The 14373-nt window shown below is 64.1% G+C and overlaps 2 protein-coding genes across 2 annotated transcripts; one reads left to right on the forward strand and one right to left on the reverse strand.

Moving 5' to 3' along the window:
* The first annotated feature begins 1537 nt into the window (after positions 1 to 1537).
* LOC104333822 (potassium voltage-gated channel subfamily V member 2-like) lies at positions 1538 to 4445 on the forward strand. The gene is made up of 2 exons (XM_009939376.2): positions 1538 to 2788; positions 4173 to 4445. Exons 1-2 carry the CDS (start codon positions 1538 to 1540, stop codon positions 4443 to 4445), a joined length of 1524 nt encoding a protein of 507 aa, XP_009937678.2.
* Positions 4446 to 7522: 3077 nt separating this feature from the next.
* On the reverse strand, positions 7523 to 14208 carry LOC142364539 (bone morphogenetic protein 2-like). Its single transcript, XM_075444195.1, has 6 exons — positions 14156 to 14208; positions 11120 to 11444; positions 10865 to 11001; positions 9919 to 10041; positions 9129 to 9324; positions 7523 to 8125 (listed from the first exon to the last, which is right to left on the reverse strand). The coding sequence occupies exons 2-6, from the start codon at positions 11379 to 11381 to the stop codon at positions 7719 to 7721; spliced, it is 1125 nt and encodes a 374-aa protein (XP_075300310.1). The 5' UTR covers positions 11382 to 11444; positions 14156 to 14208; the 3' UTR covers positions 7523 to 7718.
* Between the last annotated feature and the right edge of the window lie 165 nt (positions 14209 to 14373).

Genomic DNA, 14373 nt, shown 5'->3' on the forward strand with positions numbered 1-14373 from the left:
TCCACCAGTACCCCCAGGTCCTTCTCCTCAGGGCTGCTCTCGAGCCACTCTCTGCCCAGCCTGTTCTTGTGTTTGGGAATGCCCTGACCTGCGTGCAGGACCTTGCACTTGGCCTTGCTGAACTTCATGAGGTTCACACGGGCCCACCTCTGCAGCCTGTCCAGGTCCCTCTGGATGCCATCCCTTCCCTCCCGCGTGTCAACAACGCCACACAGCTTGGTGTCATCGGCAAACTGGCTGAGGGTGCACGCAGTCCATGTCGCCGACAAAGATATTAAACCACACCAGCCCCAGTACCGACCCCTGAGGCACACCACTCGTCACTGGTCTCCACCTGGACATCGAGCCATTGACTGCAACTCTTTGAGTTTGTCCATCCAGCCAGTTCCTTATCCAGCGAGTGGTCCGTCTGTCAAATCCACGTCCTTCCAATTCAGAGACAGGGACACCATGCGGGACAGTGTCGAATGCCTTGCACAAGTCCAGGTAGACGACGTCAGTTGCCCGCCTGTTGTCCACCAACGGGGTAGGTCAGTTCCTGGCACTCGATGTGCTGGTTTGCGTGCTGAGGTAGGGTTGTGCTCCAGGGTGAGGCATTAAAGACCAGCCCGTTTAATTTTGGTTCCCCTTTTACTTGCAGATCCAAAGGATTATTTCCTTCTCTTCAGTTCCTGTAGTTCAGGGGAACTTCTGCTGGACGGTTGCATTTCCAGTGCCCCATGCCTCGTTCCTCCCCCTGCCTGTCGGAACGGTGGGGCTGAAGGCTGGTGCGATGAGGACGTGGCACAGGGCAGCGGTGCCGGAGCAAGCTGTCACGCTGGGGACCTGCTCGGGCACTGCGTGGAGAGCAAGATGGGTCCTTCACCTCTTCCGCTGTAAATCTGCGCTGTGGGGCTCTGCGGGTGAGCCGGGAGGTGACAGCCGTTCTCTGGGCTATGACGGCTGCTGGAGCAGGGGCAGCTGATTAGCGTTCATGTGCTTAATGAACGATGGCAAGAGCACGAAAGGTGCCAGGAGCAGCATCTGCTGTGGGGGTACAAAGCTGATACAAATCTGCATGTCTGCACCCTTCTGTGCCTGGCAAGGGGGGTCTTTCAGGGTTAAATCGAGGCGAGTTCATGTTCTCTCCTCAACTCGCTGTTGCAGATGCCCTCGCTGGGAGCGGGGCCGCGTGCGGCAGGTGCAAACAGCAAATAGGAGCAGAATGGGGAGAAAGAGTAGTGCGGAGCTGGAAATAGTTCCTTACGTAAAGGGCTGGTGCTTCAATCTCATTATTGTCTTAAGGAGCGGACACTTAGCTGCCTCTGACTCCTGCGATGCGATCGGCAAGCTGATCAGCAATCGGCTTTGGGAACCCGGCAGGTGCCTCGTGGTGCGGTGACACGGCCGGTGCCCCTCGGCAGGACCTCGCCACCGCTCCTCTGAGCTCACAGCGCTCGTCCCCGTCAGCGTACGCCGGGTGGGAGCCTCCCTGCAAAGCCAGAGCCGCTGTCCCACAGCCCTGGACGGGAACCGCTGCCTTGGAGGGTCGGGCGCGATGAGGCAGCCGGGGACGAGGCGTGCGAGTCTCTCTGCCGGCCTGAAAACAGGGGCTCGCCGGGGCTGGTGCCGGACGCCGGAGGAGGAGGAGGTCCACATCCCGTTTGCGCAGGACAGCCTGGTAAGGCAATGGAGCTCCCTGCAGGACGTGACAGATGGAAGCCAGGAGAAAAGCCCGACTCCCGTCCAAAGGAACAAGTACCTGCTCAACATCAACGTGGGTGGCAAACTGTTCCAGATAGCTTGCAAGGTAGCAGCTCGGTACCCGGTCACCAGGCTGGGGAAGCTGGCCCTGCACACAGACCCGATGAAGAAGCTGCAGCTCTGCGATGACTACTCGGTGCAGAAGAACGAGTATTTCTTTGACCGAGATCCTTCAATTTTCCACTACATCTTCCACTTCTACCGCAGCGGGGTCCTGTGGATCATGGATGAGATGTGCCCCAGTAACTTTGTGGAGGAAATCGAGTACTGGGGAATCCATCTGAAATACTCCCAGCGCTGCTGCCGGATCCTGTTTGAGGAAAAGCAAGATGAACTCAGCGAGTACCTGAAAATACAGAAGGAGCTGGAGGCAGAACTGGAGCCCCTGGACTCAGTGGAGCAGTTTGAGGGCAAATTTCTGGGATGGTTTCGGAAGATGATCTGGAACCTCATTGAGAATCCGTACTCTTCTGTCCCAGCCAAGATCATTGCTGTCATGTCGAGCTTCTTTGTGCTCGTCTCCATCGTGGGCATGACACTGAGCACAGTGGAGGAGATGAAACACAAGACAGGGAAGATGTGGATGGAGCAGCTGGAGATGATCTGTGCCATCTTCTTCACCTCCGAATACCTCATGCGGCTCATATCTTCCTCCAGCTTCAAGAACTTTTTGCGGGCAGCGTTTAATGCTGTAGACCTGGTGGCCATCTTGCCCTTCTACATCCAGGTCCTCTTCGAAAATCTGGACGAAGGGGACACGCTTTACCATGAGGAACTGCACAAGGTGGAGAGCGTGAGCAAGCTGGGCAAAGTCCTCAAGCTCATCAAGCTGATGAGGATCTTCCGCATCCTCAAGCTAGCACGTCACTCCACCGGCCTCCGGGCCTTCGGCTTCACCATGCGCCAGTGCTACCAGCAGGTTTGCTGCCTCCTCCTCTTCATCGCCATGGGGGTCTTCACCTTCTCCGCTCTCATGCACTCGGTGGAACATGATGTCCCAGGCACCAACTTCACCAGCATCCCCTACGCGTGGTGGTGGGCAGCGGTAAGCTCTGAGCACCTCCTTCCAGCGAGGGGTGCGGTGGGACTCGCAGGTAGGGGCTGCGCCGGTGCTCGAGGGATTTGCCCGGGAGGCAGAAAAGGGTCCAGTCTTCCCACCAGCTCGGTAACGGTGGGAAACCCAGAGCCCTGCACGCGCTGGGAAAAGAAATCAGAGATTTGGGCTAAGCTCAGAGGCTCAAAAGCTGGTGCTGGGGTGGGATGGTGGGACAGAGGTGGTGGCCTGGGAACCTCCAGGCCCGTGTTCGTGACAAGGGGGATTTGACTCAGCCCGGGCTTTTTCTGTCAGGGGACCAAGTGTCGGGTGGACGTGGTTCAAACCCCGCGGGCACGGGGAGAGCTGCTTGGGGCAGGCGGAGGCCTGCGCAGCACCGCAGCCCGGCTGGGCTCGGGAGGTGCCAGGGGGTCTCAGAGCTCGGGGGGCTGAGCCGGGGGGCCCAGGGCTGCACGCAGGAACCGAGGAAATGAGGTCGCACCGTGCCTCAGCCCCTGCCCCGAGAGGGGACGCAGACCGGGGCGTGCTGCTGATGGGGTCGGGAGCCCGTGTGTGCCGCCCGCTCGGGCGGGAGCCGGCAGCTCAGCTCACAATAAACCCGGGATTGTGCTAAAGCGCTCGAGAGCCCGGGGTTACGAGGGCGCCTTGATGTACGGATGCGGTGACGCCACGGATCACTTCTGCTCTTACAATCCCCCTTGGCCACCACCGGCTGCCTGCTTCGAATTCATCCTTCCTCAAGGAAGTGAGAAATCACTTAGCGAGGTCGCCGGATCGGGGTGTTTGAGCGTCGCGGGCTGACCCTGTCCCCAGCAGCACGGCTCCGTGCGAAGCCCAGCCCGCTCTGCCCTGTCCCCACAGCCCTGCTCCCCTCTCATCCAGACGTGGTTCCTCTGGGTGCGTGCCTGCGCGCTGCCTCTGCTTCCCTTGGACCCAGGCTCCGGGAAGCTTCGTTCCCGTGGGACCGGGCAGCTCACGGCCAGGAAGCAGCGGAGCGGCTGCTCCGTGGGGTCAGGAAGCGCCCGCAGACAGCCTGGCTGCTGGGGACCACTCGGCTCGGCCATGTCCAGCTGCTCTGGAGGACACGCACGCGAAGGAGAAGAAGGAGCAGGGAGGGTTGCTGCTGGTCTGTGATGCTGAGGCCTCACCCAGCCCTTTTCTTGGGCTCCCCGAGCCCGCCGGGTGCAGCCCGGGGAGCTGAGCTGGCTGCCGGGGCAGGGACAGCCGAGCTGGCTGCAGCCATGGCGCAGCGGCAGAGGGACGTGGGTCCCAGCACCCGCGGGTGGGGCCTGCCGGGCTGCTTCTTCCCATGGGATGACCCACAGAGGTCCCTTCCAACCCTGACCATTCTGTGATTCTGTGATTCCTCGCCCAGGTCAGCCTCTCCACTGTGGGCTACGGGGACACTGTGCCCGACACGGTGCTGGGCAGGGTGGTGGCGTTCGGCTGCATCTCCTTTGGCATCATCCTCAACGGCATGCCCATCTCCATCCTCTACAACAAGTTTTCTGACTACTATGCCAAGCTGAAGGCCCACGAGAACGAGACCGGCCACTCGCTCAAGCTCTCCAGGAGGCTCCGCTTGAAGGAGCGAGTCCTGCGGAAGCTGTCGGAGTGCTGCAGAGCCGAGCCCCGCTGTCGCCACTGACCACCGGCCTCCCACCCCCCTGGGGACCCCCTCCACCACGACACATCCTGCACTCCAGCCCGGCCGTCCCGCCGGTGGCTGCTGTCCCCGGGAGGCTGCACAGCTCGGGGGGCTGCTGTCATAAGGGGGCACTGCCAGCTTGGGCTGCTTGGAGGGATGAAGTGTGCCCGTGACTGTTGTGACCTTCCTCAGCGTTGGGTGCTGGAGCCTGCTGTCCCGTGGAGCGGTCAGCGAAGGACCGGCTAGCGACCTGGCTGAAGGGCAGAGCCCAGAGGGTTGGCATCAGCGGCGCTGAGTCTGGTTGGAGGCCGGTAACCAGTGGTGTGCCCAGGGGTCAGTACTGGGCCCAGTCTTGTTTAACTTCTTCATCAGTGACCAGGATGAAGAGTTAGAGTGCACCCTCAGCAAGTTTGCTGATGGCACCAAACTGGGAGGTGTGGCAGACACACGGGCAGGCTGTGCTGCCATCCAGCGTGACCTGGACAGGCTGGAGAGGTGGGCAGAGAGGAACCTGATGAGGTTCAACAAGGGCAAGGGCAGGGTCCTGCACCTGGGGAGGAACAACCCCAGGCACCAGTACAGGCTGGGGCGGCCCTGCTGGAGAGCAGCTCTGCGGAGAGGGACTGGGAGTGCTGGGGGACGACAGGGTGACCATGAGCCAGCAGCGTGCCCTGGGTGCCAAGAAGGTCAGTGGGATCCTGGGGTGCATTAGGAGGAGTGTGGGCAGCAGGTCAGGGAGGTTCTCCTCCCCCTCTGCTCTGCCCTGAGGGAGGCCCCATCTGCAGTGCTGTGTCCAGTGCTGGGCTCCCCAGTTCAAGAGAGATGAGGAGCTACTGGAGAGAGTCCAGCGGAGGGCTACGAGGATGAGGAGGGGACTGGAGCATCTCTGCTACGAGGAGAGGCTGAGGGAGCTGGGCTTGTTCAGCCTGGAGAAGAGAAGGCTGGGAGGGGACCTTAGAAATGCCTCTAAATATCTGCAGGGTGGGGGTCAGGAGGATGGGGCCAGACTCTTTTCAGTGGTGCCCAGTGACAGGACAAGGGGCAACGGGCACAAACTGGAGCAGAGGAAGCTCCAGCTGAACCCGAGGAAGAACTTCTTCCCTCTGAGGGTGCCGGAGCCCTGGCCCAGGCTGCCCAGGGAGGCTGTGGAGTCTCCTTCTCTGGAGATATTCCAGCCCCGCCTGGCCGCGGTGCTGTGCAGCTGCTCTGGGTGACCCTGCTTGGGCAGGGGGTTGGGCTGGGGGACACACAGAGGGCCCTGCCAGCCCCCAACATTCTGGGATTCTGTAGCGAGCGTGCTGTATGGCCAAGGCAGGACGTCCGTCCGTCGTGGGCTGGGGCGTGGGCCCCCCCGAGGAGGCGGGGAGTGGGTGGTGGGATGCGCGGAGCTGGACCCCATCACCTTTCTGAGGAAGGCAGAAGTGGACACAGTGACAAGGCAAAGCCCAGCGTGACACCAGCGCAGGCTCCCGGGGCGAGTGGGACACACAAGCCCCCGCGGCAGGCAGGGGCCTGGGACCCCGGGGCTCCTTCCCAGCCCAGCAGACCCCCCGCCCAGCGCGAGTCCAGCGTGGGGATGTGGGCGAACCCCACTGAGAAGATGGCAGCCACGCTTCCTTCCAGCCAAGCCCACCTTCCTTCGCACTGCCCTGGGAGCAGGGTCCTGGCTCGGGGTGCTGCTTTGGTGGGACCCGCGGGCACCCCAGGGCTGCAGAGCCGGGAGCCAGAGCGTCCCCAGGAACCGGCGTTTAATAAACCAGGCCAAAAGCGTTGGTTGTCGTCGATTGCTGACGAACCACTTTGCTCCTCATTCTGGGGTGGGGAGGGGGCGTCTCCCCAGGGCTCGCAGCCCCCCTGTCCTGCCCATCGGTGGGAGGACGGGGGTCTGGTGGGGCGCAGGTGACCCTGTCTGCGTGTTGGCTGTGGGATGAGGTGCCTGGCCCTGGGGAGCTGGGACACCCGCACGTGCTGGGGACGCACTGGATGGCTCTGCCCTGTGGTCACATCTCGGTGGCGGGGGGGGGACAGTTTGGGGGCACAGGGGAAGGACTGGCCCTCTGCTGTGGGACCGTACCTGGTCAATGGGCCCCCGGGGGGAGTCAGCCTTCCCCTGGGGGGGGACGGGGAGAGAGACCCCAGGGTGCAGGGCAGGGCCGACAGCCGCGGGTGCTGCCTGCGGGTGGGAGGAAGCCAGTGCCTGCCGGGCCAGGGTGGAAGCTGGTGGCTTGTGAGCTGGGCTTGGGGCTGGAGAGGTGCTGGGGGTCCTGGTGTCAGCCTGGGAGACCACGGTTCAGCCGCTGCTGCTGGGAGCTGGTGGAAAGTGGCTCGGCGAGGCTGAGCCCGCTGGCGGGGACAGCCACGTTCCAGCCAAGCCCTGGACCGCAGGGGACAAGGGGGCTGTGTCAGCGGGTGTGAGATGGGGACCCCTGCCCTGACCCCCAGCACCCACACCCGCTCTCGGGTGCCCACATCGACACCCACCCTCTGTACAACCCCCCCAGCACCAACACCCCCCCCCAACATCAATCAGCTCTGCTTCCCACCCTATCGCTCTTCAGCGAGGAACCTCTGGGCCCAGCACAGCCTCCTCCGGCCATCCTCACCCAGAGACCCCCTTCCCCACCCCCCCCACCCCGGCAGTGTCACCTCCGGGCACCCCTCCACCCCGCACCCCATCACCGCGTCCCCCCAGTCGCCTGCTTGGGGAACCCCCCTGCCCCTGGCTGCGGGCTGGCTGGTGGAGCCCGAGATCATTCAGCTCCCAAGGACCGGGGTGCAGCAGCGGGACAGCACCCCACCCCGCGCCCCCGGCCGGCGGCCCCGCACGCAGCCCCTCAGAGAACGGCACGTTTAATAGTTCCTCTGGGTCCATTTTCCAAGGCACGGCGATGGACAGACATTCACAGGGCACTGTACAGGCGGTTTCTCTCATATATTAGGGCTCTCGCTATTTACATATAGTACAGCCTGCGGGCAGCCGCTGCCTGGGCGAGGGGCCCGGCACCCCCGCGCAGGGCACCCCAAAACGGAGCTGACGTCCCGGCGCTGCCGAGTCACACCGGCTCGTTCGCGCCGATTTAACCAGAGCTGGGCCCTGAGCCTTCCTGGGCACGACCGGGGGGGGACGGGCACGCCAGCCGGGGCAGAGCCCCACACCCCCTCACTTGGCTCAGCCCGGTCTCTTTTTGGGGGGGTTTCAGGACACCCGCAGAGACGCTCCGGCGCGAGGAGCCTCGGCCGTGGCGGCGTTTCCCCCTCCCTGCTCCTCCCGCCTCAGTGGCAGCCGCAGCTCCCGGCCACCATGTCGTCGTACTGCTTGAGGACCACGTTCTCGTCGTCATCGAAGTAGAGGAGGTTGATGGAGTAGAGCTTGTCGGGCACGCAGCAGGGGCTGCCGACGCCCTCGCTCAGCTTGAGGGCGTTGATGATGGACTGCACCGTGGCGTGGTTCGTCGGCCGCATGTTCTCGCCCAGCGGGAAGGGGCAGGAGCCCTTGCAGTGGTAGGCGTTGTAGCCCCGCGGCGAGATGATCCAGCCGGACCAGCCGATCTCCTCGAAGTCCACGGACAAGGGATGCTTCTGGCAGGGCTGGAGCCGGTCCAGGGAGCGCGTGCTGCGCAGCCCGCTCAGCTTGGCCACCGACATCTTGGCGGGGAGAACGGGAGCCGGTGGCTGCGAATCTGCCAGAAAGGAGCACCCGGTGCCGTCAGCCACCCGCTGACCCTGGGAGGAGGGAGAACGTGGTGCAGCCCCCCCCCCCCCGGCCACCCCTCTCTGCAGGTCTTGCCTGGGTGCAGGAGCCCTTCGGTCACAGCCTGTCCCCGGCCCGGGCAGAGCCACCAGCAGGTGACAACCTCCCAGCCCCACGGCAGCGCTCGGCAGGGCAGGCAAAATCCAGATCTACATCTGCGAGCCTGCACCCCCGCACGGACCAAACCAGAAAGCAGAGAGTTGCCCAGAAGGCCAATGGTATCGGTGCATTCAGAGGAGTGTGGGCAGCAGGTCAGGGAGGGTCTCCTCCCCCTCTGCTCTGCCCTGGGGAGGCCCCATCTGCAGTGCTGTGTCCAGTGCTGGGCTCCCCAGTTCAAGAAAGATGAGGAGCTACTGGAGAGAGCCCAGTGCAGGGCTACGAGGATGAGGAGGGGACTGGAGCATCTCTGCTACGAGGAGAGGCTGAGGGAGCTGGGCTTGTTCAGCCTGGAGAAGAGAAGGCTGAGAGGGGACTTTCGAAATGCCTCTAAATATCTGCAGGGTGGGGGTCAGGAGGACGGGGCCAGGCTCTGTTCAGTGGTGCCCAGCGACAGGACAAGGGGCAACGGGCACAAACTGGAGCAGAGGAAGCTCCAGCTGAACCCCAGGAAGAACTTCTTCCCTCTGAGGGTGACGGAGCCCTGGCCCAGGCTGCCCAGGGAGGCTGTGGAGTCTCCTTCTCTGGAGATATTCCAGCCCCGCCTGGCCACGGTGCTGTGCAGCTGCTCTGGGTGACCCTGCTTGGGCAGGGGGTTGGGCTGGGGGACCCACAGAGGGCCCTGCCGACCCCCACCATGCTGGGATTCTGGGATTCTGTGACAGCCTCTCCCTCTGGCCAGGGAAGGAGCTTTGGATTTGACAGACCCCACGCGTGGGGAGCACACCAGACTCCAGAGGCACTGAGGAAGCTGTGCCAGGGAACATGGAACCCACCTGGGAAGCCGGCCACGGGCAGCGACGCTCCCCGGCGCCCATCATCCGTGAACAGGACCAACATGGGCTTCTTGCTCTCATGGTCCCTGCCGGACGCGAACTGCAGCGGCGGGGGGTCCAGTGGGCTCCCGCCCAGGCCCTGGACCGTCACCAGCAGACCCTGGTTGCTGCTTTCATCTTTGGTCCAGTCGTGAACCTGGGGAACCAAACCAGCGTCACCGCGGGACAGGGACCGTGCCGGTGTCCCCACGGCAGCTGCCAGGCCAGCAGACCCTCTGAATGAACTGGGACCCCCCCCAGAGCCGCGCTCCATCTCCCAGCTGTGGGAAGGGGCTGTGCTGCTCGGGGGCTGCGTGAACTGGGACACCCCCCCCCCCCCCAGAGCCGCGCTCCATCTCCCAGCCGTGGGAAGGGGCTGTGCTGCTCAGGGGCTGCGTGAACTGGGACCCCCCCCCCCCAGAGCCGCGCTCCATCTCCCAGCCGTGGGAAGGGGCTGTGCTGCTGGGGGGCTGCGGCGCAGGGGCTGTCGCTGCAGGACCCTGCACCATCGTTCCCCAAGGAGCACTGGGACCAGTCTGGGGCAGGACGGAGCAGCCCCCCGGGACGCTCGCAGGGCTCTTACCCCCTCCCAGAGGCTGTACCCCCCCCCCCACGCTGCTGCGGAGAGTACAGATGGGAAACTGCATTGGAGCCTGAAACGCCGCTGGGGGTGAAATGGGCTAAAAAAAAGCTCCAGCACACAAACCCCGGGGTTCCCTCTGCCACTGGGTCCAGGGGAACAGCAACTCACGGCCTGCGTGATGGCGAACACCTCCCAGCCCGAGCCCTGCAGCGCGACCAGCCTGGCTGCCAGCAGCTTCTTCCCTCCGGGAGCGTCCGGCTCGCTCTCGCCCAGCACTTGGTAGACGCTGACCTGGGGAAGGCAGCAAAGGGCCATTACCACCGGGGAAGGAGCCCGGACACAGCTACCGGGGGAAAAAAGGGGTGGAAGATGGGGGAGCTGTGATATTTAAGAACCCGCCATGGTTAAATCATTGTGACTCTGTGCAACGCAGTGACTTTGGGTCGTGTGATTTTCACAGAGCCGGGCTGTGCTCCCGCTGCCGGCTGGTGACCGCTGCACGCCGGTGGCATCCCGGGCCCAGGCTGGTGCACATCCCTGTCCCTGCCTCCATCCCCATCCCATCCCCATCCCATCCCCATCCCCATTCCATCCCATCCCATCCCATCCCCACCTCCATCCCCATCCCATCCCGTCTCATCCCATCCCCATCCCGTCCCATCCCATCCCCATCCCATCCCCATCCCCATTCCATCCCATCCCATCCCCATCCCCATCCCATCCCCATCCCATCCCCATCCCCATCCCATCCCATCCCATCCCATCCCATCCCATCCCATCCCATCCCATCCCATCCCATCCCATCCCATCCCCACCTCCATCCCCATCCCATCCCGTCCCATCCCATCCCCATCCCCATCCCATCCCCATCCCCATCCCCATCCCCATCCACCCCATCCCCATCCCCATCCCCATCCCCATCCCCCCCATCCCCATTCCCATCCCCATCCCATCTCTATCCCCATCCGCATCTCATCGCATCCCATCTCATCCCGTCCCCATCCCCATCCCACCCCGTCCCTATCCCATCCCCATCCCATCCTGTCCCCATCCCCTCCCAGCCCCATCCCCATCCTCACCCCCGTCCCCATCCCCATCCCTGTCCCCCCCTCACCCGGCAGAGGTGCTGCCGTTTGGGCCCGTCGGTGGCCCTGGGCCAGAGGCGGAAGAGATGCAGCTCCGCTGTCAGGATCTTCTCGTTCTTGGCCACGCTGGAGAGGACGAAGAGGAACCGCATCTTCTCGCTGTGAGCTGGAGGGAAGGACGGGTTGAGAAGCGGAGCCGAACTGGGGGTGGTACCTCCTCCAGCAGCGCTTGGCCCCTTCCCGCAGCCCCGTCCCCAGCGCCACGGGGACCCCCCCACCCTTACTTTTATCCAGGAAGCTGCGGACCGTGTTGCCCTCCAGGATGTCGGGGTTTTTGGTGACGCCGTCCGCGTTGGCGACGGTGTTGAACAGATCCACCATGTACTGGGGGGGCTGCTTGAAGTGAGCGGGGGGCGGCGGAGGGTCTTCCATGCCAAAGACTTCCAGGAGCCTCTTCAGCGCCTCAGCCCGCCGGCTCACCGCGCCGGCCGGGCTCGGGCACAGCGGCTTGGCCAGGGCCAGCAGCAGCAGGACGGTCCCCAGCATGGCTCCGCGGTCCCTCCCCGGCTCGACTCCCTCCTGCCTCCCCGGCACTGCTTTTATAACTCGCTGGAAAGATGGATTGGAGTCAAATATGCACAAGAGCAATCAGGAGGGTAAAGAGAGCTAATTGCCATGCTAACTAGGTGCGAAGCTGGGCACCCTGCACCAATTAGCCCCAGTACACAAGCAGGAGGGGAGGACGCTTCACCCGGTGCTCCCCGGGGCTGGCGGGGGTCTGGGGGCCGCAGCCCCTCGCCACGGCCCTGCCTGGGCTGCGTTTGCTCTCCGTGGGAGACTAACTGGTTTTTAATGATGGTGCTAATGGGACAAACAGGAGGACCTCTGTGCGGAGGAACGCAGCCCCCTGAGAGCCGAGCGGGCTGGGCGAGCATCCCCGTCCCGGCCCCATCCCATCCCCATCCCATCCTCATCCCTTCCCTGTCCTGTCCCCGTCCCGGCCCCATCCCATCCCCATCCCATCCCCATCCCATCCCCATCCCATCCCCGTCCCGTCCCCATCCCATCCCCGTCCCATCCCTGTCCTGTCCCCATCCCATCCCCGTCCCATCCCTGTCCCATCCCCGTCCCATCCCTGTCCCGTCCCCATCCCGGTGCAGCAGCTCGGGGCGCCCAGCGCTGCAGCCGGGAGCATCGAGGGGGCTCAGTGTCACACCAGTGTCCCCATCCCATGTCCTCAGCTAGCATGGGGTGCCCTGGGGACCCTCCATGCAGCAGGGGTGGCCCAGGCTGCACGTCCCCAACGCGACGCCCATGCGAAGGGGCCCAGCGAGCCCGGTGCGAAGCCAGCTTCCAGCCGAGCACCGGCAGCCCCGGGGGTGCAGCTTCCCCCCACCGCGCTGCCGGGCCCCGGGCTGTGGCAGTAACTCAGCAGCAGGAGGAACCAAATCAAAATTAAGCACTATTTAAAATTACAAATAAAGAATTGGCTTCCTGGGGATTCAAGGGTGTTTGCTGCTATTCTCCCTATTAATGAAATCTCATGAGAACCCTGCAGACCTCTGGACGACGGGATAAAGCCAATTCTTTCGCTCTTCTTCCCCTTCACAGGGAAACCGGGTTGGTGAAGGTGGGCAGGCTGACGCAGTGCCCTCGTCCTCTTTACTTTTGCCGTTTGTTTTAACGCCACGTGACTGAACGGAAAAAAATCAGCATTACACAACACCTGCATCGGGTGGAAAGGGCAGGATCAGAAAAGCCTGCGAGATCTCACAGGGAAAGCCCCGGCGACGGAGGCCCAGAGGCACGGGCTCTGCGAGAGGGGAAGCGCAGGAGCAGAGCCAGCGCTGTCCGTCCGTCTGTCCGTCCGTCCACCGGCAGGGACCCAGCCGCGCTCCCCGGCCCCGCAGGCACCGGCCGGAGCACTTCGGGCCGGCGCGGGAGGAACGAGCCGAAGGCTGCTTGCCCAGCTGGGGTCTGTAATTTATTCCCAGCCAACGCTCGGCGGGCGGAAGGGCTGTTAATCACCCAGAACAGGCTGGGAAGGAACGACAAGCGCGAGTTAACTGATGGAGGAACCTATTCGTGTCCCCTGGAGCCTTTCCTTTCCCTGCCCCGCTCACCAGTGGGGCAACTGGGGCTGCCTGTGCAGGGATCGTGGCTCTGCCCCAACCCGCCTGCCTGCCTGGCTCCCTCTCCTCTCCCAGCCCTGCTCCGCACCCCGCACGTGGGAGCGAGCCCCAGCAGCCCGCCGCGTCCCGCCGGGATGCCTGGCGGATGGAGGGGCTGCGGAGCCGCGCGGAGGAGCCCCAAGGAGCCGCGAATTGCCCGCGACGTTCAGTTTACAAGCCGCAAAACATTTTGCGGAGGGTTCATTTATACAAGCACGGTTTAAAATAGCTTTTATTCAAAAAAAAAAAAAAATAGCCTTCTCTCATTTACATATAGTACAGACAGTCTGGCGGGGGTCGTGCAGGAGCCCCACCTGCAGCCCCCCAGCCCCGCTACCCCCGGCACTTGCACTGCCGGATGGCGACAACGCTGCGAGCGCGGTCTCAGCGGCTGCTGAAGGTGTGGACGTCGGAGCGGTGAGGGGCACAGCCCCTGCCCCAGCCCCGCACTGCTCCCCGCCGCGCGGCTCCCTGCAGCCAGAGGCAAACCCAGTCCAGCCCCGGCCCCCGCGCCCCGGCACCTGGGGACGGGGCAGATGCCCCCGGCGGGGTGGGGGAGCAGGGTGCAGGGTGCCCAGCTTTCTCCCAGTAGCATCTGTTCCTTACTCCTGGTGTAACTCAGCCAACTGCCTCCTCCCTCTCGGCCTGTGCACAGCAGGGGTTATTTCTTTCTTCGTGGTTTGCTTCCCTTTGCGTTCGCCACATTTTCGGGTCTGCGAGCACCACAAAGCGCTGCGTCCCCGGCCTGGACCCACCCTGCCCCGCAGCATCCCCCTCCTCCTCCTCCCCCTGCCCCACGGCACTGCCACATCCCAGGCTGCAGAAAGCCACCGTCAGCACCCTCTTCCCATCCGCGTCGGCTGCCAGCGGGGACCCCAAGCCCCGCACCCGGCTGCCCGCCCGGCCGAGCTCAGCACCACCCTCGCGGGTTGCTCTTCGCCCCACGAAGCGACGCAGCAGCGCAGCTTCGCCTCCGTCCCCGCACGGTCCGACGCAGCGCAGAGCGGCGGGTGCTGCCCAAAACCCGCTGCTGGGTCACCCTCCCAGACGCTGCGCCGGGCGCGGGCGACGCGTTACTGGGGAGGAAGGGGAACAGCCCCAAGCTGCCCCGGCACGGGCGCGGAGCGGGGTCCCGGCAGCTGTGCTTACCTAAGCGAGCAGGGATCCCCCCAGGAGCAGTTGCCCAAGCACCTTCCCACATCAATTTCCTGCGGATTTGCAAAAGAAAAGCATGAAAATCCCCAGCGGCACCTTCGCTGGGGACCCCCCAGGGGACCGGCCGCCCGTCCCCAGGCAAAGCGCGGCAGGAGGGGTATTTCGGGGCACGCCGGTGGTTTCTGTGGTTTTGTGGGTATCAAGAGGATGGG

The sequence above is a fragment of the Opisthocomus hoazin genome, chromosome 27, assembly GCF_030867145.1.
Source record: "Opisthocomus hoazin isolate bOpiHoa1 chromosome 27, bOpiHoa1.hap1, whole genome shotgun sequence".
In the NCBI taxonomy this organism is placed as follows: domain Eukaryota; kingdom Metazoa; phylum Chordata; class Aves; order Opisthocomiformes; family Opisthocomidae; genus Opisthocomus; species Opisthocomus hoazin.